General features: G+C 45.8%; 1 protein-coding gene across 1 annotated transcript; it reads left to right on the top strand.

The window, feature by feature from the left end:
* The first annotated feature begins 7,983 nt into the window (after positions 1 to 7,983).
* KRTAP29-1 (keratin associated like protein 29-1) lies at positions 7,984 to 9,060 on the top strand. Its single transcript, XM_075559657.1, has one exon. The coding sequence runs from the start codon at positions 7,984 to 7,986 to the stop codon at positions 9,058 to 9,060; it is 1,077 nt and encodes a 358-aa protein (XP_075415772.1).
* The last annotated feature ends 2,940 nt before the right edge of the window (positions 9,061 to 12,000 follow it).

The following is a 12,000-nucleotide window of genomic DNA, read 5'->3' as shown; positions in this document are numbered from 1 at the left end:
CATCTCCATGGTTCCTTTCTTTCCTGTCAGTTTATCACACTGTGGCGGCTGTGTGTTGTTCTGATGCTGGTAGTGGCTTGTGCATTGCTGTGATTCTGGAAGCTATGTTATGGGTATTTAAAATGGCAGCAGGGTCACCCAAATTGAACAGATTTTAGCAGATATTCCAGACTAAGATCAGACTATGAAGAAGAAATAGGCTATCCACTTCTGAGGAGTTACCCACTGAAAACCTTATGGGCAGAATCAAAACATTGTCAGATACTAAAATACTACTACTATTCTAATTTATGCACCAATCACCAAAACTAGTAATGAAGAAATCAAATAATTCTATTAATATGAAACTGATTAGTGAAACCAAGAGGCATTGATCATTACTGGCCGTTGTAATGCAAAATTTGGAAACAGATGGAACACTAGTTGGAAATACGGTCTTGGTATTAGAGATGAAGCTGGAGATCACATAATGGAATTTTGCAGGACCAACAACATGTTCATAGCAAATACTTATTTTCAACAACACAAAAGGTGACTATTAGGTGGGCTTCTCCAGATAGAATATACAGAAATAAAATTGATACCATCTGTGGGAAAAAATGCTGGAGAAACTCAATATCAGTAGCGAAAAATGGGCCAGGGTCTGACGGTGGAACCTACCATCAATTACTCACGTGTAAGTTCAGGTTGAAGTTGGAGAAAATTAAAACAAGTCCACAGAGTCAAAATATAACCCAAATTTTGAGAATATCACATGAACAGATTTGCTGCACTGAACACTACAGAAGACTGGATCAGTGGAATGACATCAAGAACATCATACACGAAGAAGGCAAAAGACTATTAAAAAGATAGTTAATAAAAGATCAGCGTGGATGTCAGAAGAGACTCAGAAACTCGCTTTTAATTGTAGAGCAGCTGAGGCACATGGAAGAAATGATGAAATCTAAGGGTGAGCAGAAAATTCTAAAGGGCAGCTGGAGAAGACCAAGTAAAATAATGTGATGAAATGTGCAAAGACCTAGAGTTAGAAAGTCAGAAAGGAAGCATACACTCAGCATATCTTAAACGGAAAGAGCTAAAGAAAAAAAAAAATCAAGCCTTGAGTTGTAATATCGAAAGGTTCTATGGGCAAAACTCTGAAGGATGCAGGAAGCATCAAGAGATGAAAAGAATGCAGAGTCACTGCATCAAAAAGAACTAGTTGTGCATCCTCTGGCCTAACCAGGTCGGCAAGGTGGAATTGGGATCCTGATAATTGGGAGGGAGGAAGCGCAGAGGATGCACAGCGGTGCAGTAGGGATCTGGAAACACAGGGAATCTAGGACAGATGGACCCCTAAGGACCAGTGGTGGGAGTGGTGGCACCGAGAGGGAAGGGGATGTAGAAAGGGAGAACCTATCTTGGGGATCTATGTGTAACCTCCTCTCTGGGAGATGGGCAATGGGAAGGTGGGTGAGGGGAGACGCCGGGCAATGTAAGATAAGGTAAAATAATTATTTATAAACTATTAAGGGAGCAGGGGAGAGGGGGGAGCGGGGAGGGAGGGGAGGGAAAAAGGAAAACGAGCTGATTCCAGGAACCCAAGTGGAAGGCGAATTTTGAGAATGATGAGGGCAACGAATGCATAACGGTGCTTTACTCAATTGATGTATGTATGGATTGTGATAAGAGTTGTATGAGCTCCAATAAAAAGATTTATTAAATTAAAACAACAACAACAAAAACACCCCACCCCCCAAATAAAGAACTAGTTGATATTCAGCCATTTCAAGAGGTAGCATATGCGTATGAACCAATGGTGCTGAAGGATGATGTTTAAGCCACACTTAAAGCATCCGCCACAAACAAGGCTTCAGGCATTGATGGAATACCAATAGAAATGTTTCAACAAGTCTACGAAGCACTGAAGCTCTCACTGATCTATGCCAGGAAATTTGGAAGATAGTTACTTGGCCAAGTGACTGGAAAAGATTATATTTGTGGCAGTTATATAATCTCCTGTACCTGAGTCAAGTGTTGGAGCATAGCCTATCAATCAGGTCATAGCCAATGAGGCCTCTGTGTGGGCAGGGCCTTCTCCTGAGGATTCTGGGAACTCCTGTCTTCCTCCCTGGAGGCGGAACATTCTCTGTCTGCCTTCCCTTTTCCTGCGATTGAGACACTCAGAGAACTGGAGGAGCCCCATGTGGAGACCTGTGCCAATGTTGAGATGCTTCCACTGCCACTTGGATCCACAAGACTTTCTACCCACGAGCCTGTGATCTTCCTGCATTCGACATCATTGCATGTGCTGTGTGAGTCTGAAGAGGAATTTATGGACCAGTATCAGACATATGGGTTAATATTGGACTTAGGACTTGATCTTGACTGGACTGGGAAGTTTTCTTAATATACAATTACTCTTAGATATAAAATTCTCTCTTACACATATATGAGTGTCAATAACATTGTTTCTCTAGTTGACTCAGACTAACACAATATTTGTACCCATTTCAAAGAAAGGTGACCCAATTGAATACACAGATTATAGAACAATATCATTAATATTACAGGCAAGGATAATTTTGCTGAAGTTCATTTTTGCTGAAGGACTTGAGACATCTGCTGACGAAGATCAAGGATATAACTAACTCAATGTAAAGAAAGCCAGAATCCTCACAACTGGACAAATATGTGACATCAAGATAAATGGGAAAAAGGTTGAAGTTGTCAAGAATTTTATCTTGTTTTGATCCACAATCAATGCTCATGGAAGCAGCAGCCAAGAGATCAAAGGATACATTGCATTGGGTAAATCTGCTTCACAAGACCTCTTTAAAGTGTTGAAAGCAAGGCTATTCCTTTGAGGCCTAAGGTGTTCCTGACCCAAGCCATGGTATTTTCAATCACCTCACATGCATGTGAAAGTTGGATATTAAATAAGGAAGACTGAAGAATTGATGTAGTTGAATTATGGTACTGGTGAGAAATGGGATTGTGAAAAAAAAAAACCTCAAACAAATCTGTCTTAGAAGTACAGCCAGAATGCTCTTTAGAGGCAACCATGGAAAGAGTTTGTCTCATGCATATTGAACATGTCATCAGGAGAGACCTGTCTATGGAGAAATACTTCATGCTGGCTAAAGTAGTTGGGTAGCAAAAATAGGAGAACCTCAACAAGATGGATTGGCACCGTGACTGCATCAAAGGGCTCAGACACAAGGACAATTTTGAAGATGGCACAGGACCAGGCAGTGTTTCATTCTGTTGTACACAGAGTCACTAAGAGTTGGAACTGAATAACATGGTTTCTTAACTCAGATACCGTCAATTTGATTCTTGTGCATCCCATAGGGTGAGGTCCACATGTACTGGTGCCATATAAGTTATTGTAAAAAGTATTTGCGGTGAAGAAATCATCGAACTTGCAAAATTCTATCATGTTTGTTTCTATCACCAACGCCATATTTCCAAATACTGATCCTTCCTTTGTTTCCAACTTTTATATCTCACTCGCCCGTGATTATCAACGCATCTTCTATTTGATCAATTTCAGACTGGAGAAGGTGTTAGCATGTTTCAGTTTCTTTGTCATTGACTTGAGTGGTTGAAGTGTAAATTGAGTGGTAGTTGAATAAACTAGTCTTCCTCATCAGTCTATAGATATTATCCTATTACAGATAGCATTGCTTTTCAAGGTAGATCGATCCTGAAATGTTCTCTATGATGATGAATGTCATACCCTTTTTGAATTGTCATTCCTGGCATAGGAAACCATATGATTGCCTGATTCAAAGTGCCTAGTAGCAATCCATTCCAGCCCACTAATACTTTAGACATCAATCTTTAGGCACTTCATTTTATTTTTGATGTCTTTTAATTTTCTTAGATTCATACTTGCTTAGATTCATATTTCACATTCTGATGATAAATGAATGGTTGAAGCTGTTTCTTTTCATTTTGAGGCATGCCCGCCCCATCAGCAAATAAAAGTCCTTAAAGCTTTGCTCCATCTACATCCGCCCATGGATGGTGTTGACTCTACTTTGGGAAGGTGATTCTTTTTTGTTTTTAAAATAATTTTATTGGGGGCTCATACAACTCTTATCACAATCTGTATATACATCAATTACATAAAGCACATTTGTACATTTGTTACCCTCATCATTCTCAAAACATTTGCTCTCCACGTAAGCCCTTGGCATCAGCTCCTCATTTTTCCCCTCCCCCCTGTCCTCCCTCCTTCATGAACCCTTGATAATTTATAAATTATTATTATTTTTTCATATCTTACACTGTCTGACATCTCCCTTCACCCTCTTTTCCTTTGTCTGTCCCCCAGGGAGGAGGTTATATGTAGATCCTTGTAATTGGTTCCCCCTTTCCACCCACCCTCCCTCCACCCTCTCAGTATCGCCACTCACACCACTGATCCCGAAGGGATCATCCTCCCTGGATTCCCTGTGTACCAGTGTACATCCTCTGATCTAGCCAGATTTGTAAGGTAGAATTGAGATCATGACTGTGGGGTGTGGTGGTGGTGGGGGCGGGGGCGTGGTGGTGGTGGGGGTGGGGGCGGAAGCATTTATGAGTTAGAGGAAAGTTGTATGTTTCATCGTTGCTACCCTGTACTCTGACTGGCTCATCTCCTCCCCGCGACCCTTCCATAAGGGGATGCCCAGTTGCCTACAGATGGGCTTTGGGTCCCCACTCTGCACTCCCCCTCATTCACAAAAGATAGGAATTTTTGTTCTTTGATGCCTGATACCTGACCCCCTTGACACCTCATGTTCTAACAGGCTGATGTGCTTCCTCCACATGAGCTTTGTTGCTTCTGAGCTAGATGACTGCTTGTTTACCTTCAAGCCTTTAAGACCCCAGATGCTGTATCTTTTGATAGCAGGCTCCATCAGCATTCTTCACCACACGTGCTTATGCATCTACTTTGTTTTCAACGGTCGTGTTGGGAAGGTGAGCATCATGGAATGCCAGTTTAATAGAACAAAGTATTCTTGCATTGAGGGAGTACTTGAGTGGAGGTCCAATGCCCATCTGCTACCTTAATACTAAACCTATAAATATATGCACATAGATCTATCCCCATCCTCATGTATTAATATATTTACATATGTGCATATCTGTATTTAGACCTCCATAAATGCCCTTTGAGGAAGGCAATTCTTTACCACCCATATTTTAAGTGCCTTTCACCTGAACGGCTTGTCTTCTGGCATGACATCTGACAATGTTATTAGCGATGAATCCCTCAGCAACAGACAGCCTATTCCTTTTTCCTGGTCCGCTTGTTGTCTGGAAGCTCTGTTGACACCTGGTTGCCATGGGTGACCCTGCCCGTGGCATAGCTTCCGACATCACAGCAACACATAACCCGCCACAGTACAGCAAACTGATGGATGGGGACATTTCATGGCAGGCAAATGACTAAAACCCATTCTGTCCAAAGTCTGGGTTTTTTTTTTTAAATGCATTACTCTATTTTGGTACACTAGGAATCTTTAGTGCTTTGAGCTACAGAAAAATGGATGTTCTCTATTCAGAGGCTCCTTTAATAAGAAAGAAAACACAATGACCACCTGTGAACAATATACTCACTTAAACTAAACGATCAGCTGCTTGAGACCAAATGGTCCACATTTATCCCGAAGCAGGGGAGGGAAGGTAAGAAGGGAAAAGGAAGCTAGGTCAGCGGAAATAAAACACAGAAAGGAAATAATGAGCATGCAGACACATTGTGAAGATTATAAGTAAGGTCACAAGACAATTAGTGGAAAATTGTCCAATTTTGAACCCTCTTTGTTAGGTAAACTTTCACCCCCAAACATGAAAAAATACTAAAAAGGAAGAGGAAAAGGAAGGAGAAGGAGGAGGAGGAGAAGGAGGAGGAGGAGGAGGAGGAGGAGGAGGAGGAGGAGGAGGAGTAGAAAGGGAACCAGAGCAAGATCATTCAGAGAAAACTGTATGCAAACATGAATTGTTTTGAAACAATGAAAGTGGTGGGTGCAGACATAGGCTGTGGGCACCTTTCTAGATCAAAGCCAACAGGGTTTCTCGAATACATTCTCGTTTCCATTGTGACCGACCTCTTTGGTAAGTTTGCGGTATTTCGCCCCTGAGTTGGAGAGAGCTTCTTAATGCAGTAAAAAGAATAAGACACAAAGCAGGGCTTGTGGAGGTGTCAAAATAGACGGAGAGAAGATGGAGGGAGGGTCGAAGAAGTGATGTGACATGACCAAGAATCACCTGGGAGAGCAGGTTGGAGCCATGGGGGAGGGTTTATCAGGCAGAGCTCCCATTGAAAAGCGTCTTTCCTTTGAAATGCAGGTGAGGACGATGGCAGGGAGGAAACACTGGGCAGCTGTTAGTGTGCACAGCACCTTTCTGATCCATTTTAGCATTTTAAATAATTGGTAAGACACCGATAAGAACAAAAATCATCTGAGCAACATAGCACTGTAGATGATGAAGTCTCCCTACTGGGAAGCTAACATACGCACAGAGTGCCTTCGTAGCAAAGCGAGGATTAATATTCAGCCCCGTATGGCTCCCAATGCCATTGTCTTTCTACTTCCTGCTGGACTCCCAACATGTACCAGGCTAGCATGGGCAGACACAGGATGCTGAAGCTGATGAGTGATGCAGAACTCAGACAAGCCCAGAGGAAGGGGAGATGGACAGAAAACATGCCCCCATTCTCCCATGAGCCCCTCCACAAAGGCAGGGACTTAATCCTGGCACCACTTGCTGGGATGCCGTCTCTCACTTTGGGTTGCTGTGTTTTCCTGCTGATAGCATTCAGATGCTGTGGACTCCAGTCCAAAGTGAAGTGAAGTAAACCAGACCAGACAAAATCCAAGCAAGCCGCTGCCATTGAATTGATTCCAGCTCAAAGTGACCCTGTGGAGTTCCTGAGATGGTACAAATCTCCATGGGGGGCAGCCAGCCTCACTTTCAAGCCTTGCCAATCAGTTCCCTGCACATCTGTTCCCTGCCAGCTGTCAATGTGTTTGCTCAAATTCTCACCATCAAAAGCTTTTCTTGGGATGTATTGGCAAGCAAAGGTACTTATGCCAGCTTGCTCCAGGTGATGGTCACAGTCACCGAGTGACACATGATTCCTGTGCCTAGGCAGCTTGCCTGTGAGCCAGTGTGCTTCTGTATAAACCTCAGGCTTCAAACACTACATTAGAACTCCCCTGTCCAATGTCAAGAGGTCTAATAGGTGGGTAAGATCAGAGACTTGGGGGCTAGGTAAACCTATATTTGAATTTTTTTGACTCCCCAACTCACACAACTTTGGCAACATGACTTAAAGTCTCTGAGTCCGTTTTGCCTCCTCCACCACAGGGATGTCTGTGCTTACCCCTCGGATTATTGGGAGGAGCCAATGGCAAATGTCGACAAGGGCTTGGTAAATAAACGGAAGCCATCATTAGTACCATTATTAGTAGACAAGCTTCAGGAAAGCCAAATGGGAAGTTTCCAGAAGGAGATGGAACCCTTTAAGTGCCCTCAGGACTCACTACCCCATCTCTGACACTCTTCCCCAATTGGGTCAGCGCTTCATTTCCTGATTGCATGAGGCATGCCTGCATTCTTGGAGGAAGAGCGGGGCAGCTTGGGCTTGGCCGAGGCCTCTTGATGAGAGGTTAGTGCCAGGAAAGGGCTGCTTTAGGGAGGCGGGGGAACGACCTGTAAAAAAGAGAGCTCATTCCATAGCAGCACTGGCACCAATGAATCCAAATTGAGCAAAGAAAACTCCCAACTCAACTGGCAAGCTCTTCAAGTGGGGCATCTCTCAGGCACCCGAAGCTTGCTAATCAAATGTTTATGTCAGTGAGTGTCAACAATAACAGGGAAAGATGCGATTCGGGTTGCCAACACCCACTGCGAAAAACTATAAAAGCCCCTATGGATGAGATGTCTTTCAAACGCTGGACCACGGAGCCTGTAGCTCTTCAGGAAGGTGAGTGCATCGGCATCATGGTGGACACTTGTCCTGGAAGCGCCATGTCCATCCCAGCTGTGCCCACTATCTCCAGATGTCCAAACGGTGACAGCTTCCAGAAAGCCATTTGCTTGCCCAGTTCCTGCCAGATCAGGACATGGCAACTGGTCACCTGTCAAGAAAACCGTCAGCCATCCAGCGCTGTCCCAAGTGGCTGTGTACCTGCTTCTTGCCAAACAACCTGCCTTCCATCGACTTCTTGTGTGGGTTTTGCCTGCCAACCCCTTTGCTCCCGCAAAGCCTGCTGTGAATCTGGCCCTGCTCAGTCCACTTGTTTGGCTAGCTCCTGTCAGCCACACTGCTCAGAATCTGCCGGATGTCAGATCAAGGGTAGTGCTGCCAGCCCCTGCCAACAAGGCTCCTGCCAGGAACCCATTTGTGTGTCCAGATCACACCAAGAAGCTTGCCACCCATCAGTCCGCTGTGACACAAGATCCTGCCAGCCCTCCTGCCCTGAGGTAACTTCCTGTCCTGAAACATCATGCCCACCCACCATCTGCGGGTCTGACCCATGCCAACCCTCTTGTCAGCAAGCAAGCCCGTGTCAGCCCATTGGTTGTGAAAGCCAGCCTTGCACCACTTATTACCAACCTGTCTGCTACCTGTTTAAGCCTTGTCCATCAGATTCCGGCATGTGTGTTCCCTGCCAGCCATCAATGTATGTGTTCAATCCTTGCAGTGCTGCTTGCTGTGTGCCCTCCTCCTGCCACCTACTTCACTGCCAACCAGCGCCTCCCCTATCTTTGATCTGTCAGCCAGTGGCTAACTGTCAGCTCCCTTGTTCTGTAAAGAGCCCTGGTAAAGCCGTTCCCGGTGACACCAGGCTTCCTGGCAAATCAAACGGTGGTGGGCCCCCTTCCTGCAATCCCAATGTCTGCAAATCGCCTCCCTGCCAACCAGCTTGCTGCGTGACAGGTTTGGGCAAATCATCCAGTGGTGCCTCCAACGGCGTACAAGCACCTTCGACAGGCTTCTGCAAAGCGAAGGACCGTGTGCCCACTCCCTGCCAACCTGGCCCAGAGTGCAGCTTCCAGGCGGCCACACTTCACTGAGGGACAGCAATTGCACCTCCTATGCGCATCTGCCGGCGTCGCCATGTGCACACATCCCGTGCGTGTCTGTCTGTCTCCTGCCCAGCACCGAGCTGCCCATTTCCCAATTTTCCTCCCAGTCCAACCTCGGGCTCTATCCAGGTGCTCCCGAGGGAACGTGTCCCGCCAAGAAGAGACTGCTTCTTAAGCAACAAGCCCTTCCGGCAGCAGCGGTCCACGCCACAGCTTGCAGCTTGGTGTGGTCAAGTCATTTCACTTCCGCAAAGCCTGTGTCTTCTTTGACGGTGCCCAGTCTTGAAGATTCCTTGACTGCTAGTGGAAAGGAACCTGGTGAAGCATGGTAACTATGCCCCCCTTTGTGTGTTCTCTGTTCCTTCCAACGGACCCTTACATGGATTTCTTTCAGGACACATTTGAAGACTGTCACCCTGGGCCCTCTAAGCCCGCCTTTTCCTTGCTCTCCATGTGGTCTTTGGAGATGATATTCAGTTCTCTTGCTCTCTACCAGTGTCCACCAGGGGTCCTCAGAGTGTGCAATTGGGCTGACGACAAGAGGTATGGAAGAGACTCTTGATAGGAGTTGAGAACCAACTCAACGGTGTTCCTTCTCACCAACAAGCACTCTTATGTGATGAGGGGTCTTGGTTTCCTCTTAGTGAAGAAATGAGAGAAATGCTGCAGAGAAGCCTAGCTTGAGCTCAACCAGAAGGAGCCCTGGGGTGGTTCAAATCTACCAGTCACCTGTGGGAGAACAATAGGGCAGTCTGCTTCTGAAAAGGTTTACCACCTGGGAAATCTGATGGGGCAGTTCTTCCCTGTCCCATTGGGCCATTAGGGGTTGACATCTACCTGACAGGAACATGTTGGTGTGTTTGCTTATTGAACATGTTGGTGTGTTTCAATTATTGGTCCGGTTGGTGTGTTGAAATTATTGGTCCCGGAGAGCAGTTTGGCCTTCATTTACTCAACACTGGTGGATCAAGGCATGACATCCAATTCCAATAAAATGTAAAGTTCTTTAGACGGTTTTGTTTTTCTTTCTTCTCGCAATTGCTGCTTTCTTTGGGGCAGTTTACGGAATCATTTTTTACAACCATCAGGTGAAGGACCTCCTGATGGAAGTTTGTATTGCTAGCATCGAGTCATGGAGTAGAACTTGCTTTCCCATTGGTGTGATGTATTCCCATTGCGGAGGCCTCAGAGGAAAGCTGCCGGTTTTCACTTGCAGATCCCTGGGGGGCACCAACAGCTGCCACTTGACCGCCATTCTCCAAGCTGGCTGTTGGCACCCCCTCAGTGGAGCGATGAGAAGTAAGAAGGCATTCCGCTTTAAAAAAACGAGGGCAGCCGAGAAAACCCTGTGGGACCATTCTCGTCTGGAACACATGGTGTCTCCGTGAGCCAGAATAAATTCAACGGCAGTGTGTTTCGCTGGATTTCATTGTAGCACGTGCATCCCTGGGAGGCCCAGATGACTGTTGGCTGGTAACTGCCAGGGTGGATGTTTGTGGCTTCCCAGAGGCATCTGGGAGGGAAACCTTGGTGATAATTTCAAAAAGTCAGCTGCTGAAAGCCCTCTGGAGCACCGTCTGCATCAACACCCGCAGAACGGCCTTTATGGCATCTGGGGGTGCTTGAAGCAATGACACCAGGGCCTTTCCTCAAGGGTGTCAGGCCTCCTCTTCAAGCACGGGGCTCTTGGGTCCGTGAAATGATCAGGTTTACAGCAGTCAGTGGCCAGGACCCTGCACCGTGCCAACTCAAGTAAGGTTTAGGTTATCAGACCTGGCGCTCCTTTAAAGGGGACATGCTTAGGACCTGCCTGAAGACCCAGATTCCAATGAGTCCGGGGACAGTCACCCTCATTTGTTGAGAGGCGCCCCCATTCCTCCTAGGTAATGCTGGCCTGGTGGTATCATTAAGTACTACTCTTGGACTTACATATTACAGCCCCATCAGGAAAACAGGTAGCCTTTGACCCACTAAATGCCTAAGATTTTATCTAGAGAGGGGGCATCTGCCCTCTGGTAGGGACCACTCCATCGCTCGCCACATGGTGTCTGGCCCCCCTGTTGACGTCTCCTGCTGCGGTCTCTGCACATATTGCACATACTGTCTAAGCTCATATTACTGATCCTGTCTTACTGAAGGCCTGGTTGTCCCTGTATGGAAGAAGGAGGGGGACAAATTGAAGGGAGGTTAAAACCTTGTCTTCCATCTGTGTTTCCTCTCCAAAATAGACCATCAAGAAAGCTGGTCCAGAGGATGTACACGGGTACAGATAAGACCTGGAAACACAGGGAATCCAGGACAGATAAACCCCCCAGGACCAATAATGAGAGTGGCCATACCAGGAGGGGGAGGGGAAGGTGGAGTAGAAGGAGGTAACCGATTACAAGGATCTATATGTAACCCCCTCCCTGGGGGACGGAGAACAGAAAAGTGGGTGAGGGGAGATGTTGGACAGTTTAAGACATGGCAAAATAATAAAAACTTATAAATTATCAAGAGTTCGTGAGGGAGGGGGTCAGGCAGGAGAAGGGGGAAAATGAGGAGCTGATACCAAGGGCTCAAGCAGAAAGCAAACGTTTTGAGAATGATGAGGGCACCAAATGTCCAAATGTGCTTGACACAATGCATGGATGGATGGATTGTGATAAGAGTTGTACAAGCCCCCAATAAAATCACTTTTAAAAGCTGTACATGAAAAATGCATATGTCTGTACTTAAAAAATAAAAATGTATGTTGAAAGATTATAGCTAAAAAAAAAAGCTGGTCAATCTCTTGTGGTGTTACATCAACTTCTTTAATTTGAGCTAAATTAAGTGTAGTGCCTAACCCCTTCTGATGCTTTGAGGATCTGCAGAAAAGACCACCCAGATGGCTGCCTGACTGGCTTCTAGTAAACCTTTACCCAGGGAGTAAAGTTTGGGGAGTCA

Source organism: Tenrec ecaudatus, chromosome 10 (genome assembly GCF_050624435.1).
Source record: "Tenrec ecaudatus isolate mTenEca1 chromosome 10, mTenEca1.hap1, whole genome shotgun sequence".
Taxonomy (NCBI): Eukaryota; Metazoa; Chordata; class Mammalia; order Afrosoricida; family Tenrecidae; genus Tenrec; species Tenrec ecaudatus.
The sequence above is the reverse complement of the archived record's forward strand: the minus strand, read 5'-3'. Positions and strand labels throughout refer to the sequence as shown.

Bases quoted from the DNA above. Each gene is read 5' to 3' on its own strand.
- KRTAP29-1 (XM_075559657.1), top strand. From the start codon at position 7,984: ATGGTGGACACTTGTCCTGGAAGCGCCATGTCCATCCCAGCTGTGCCC.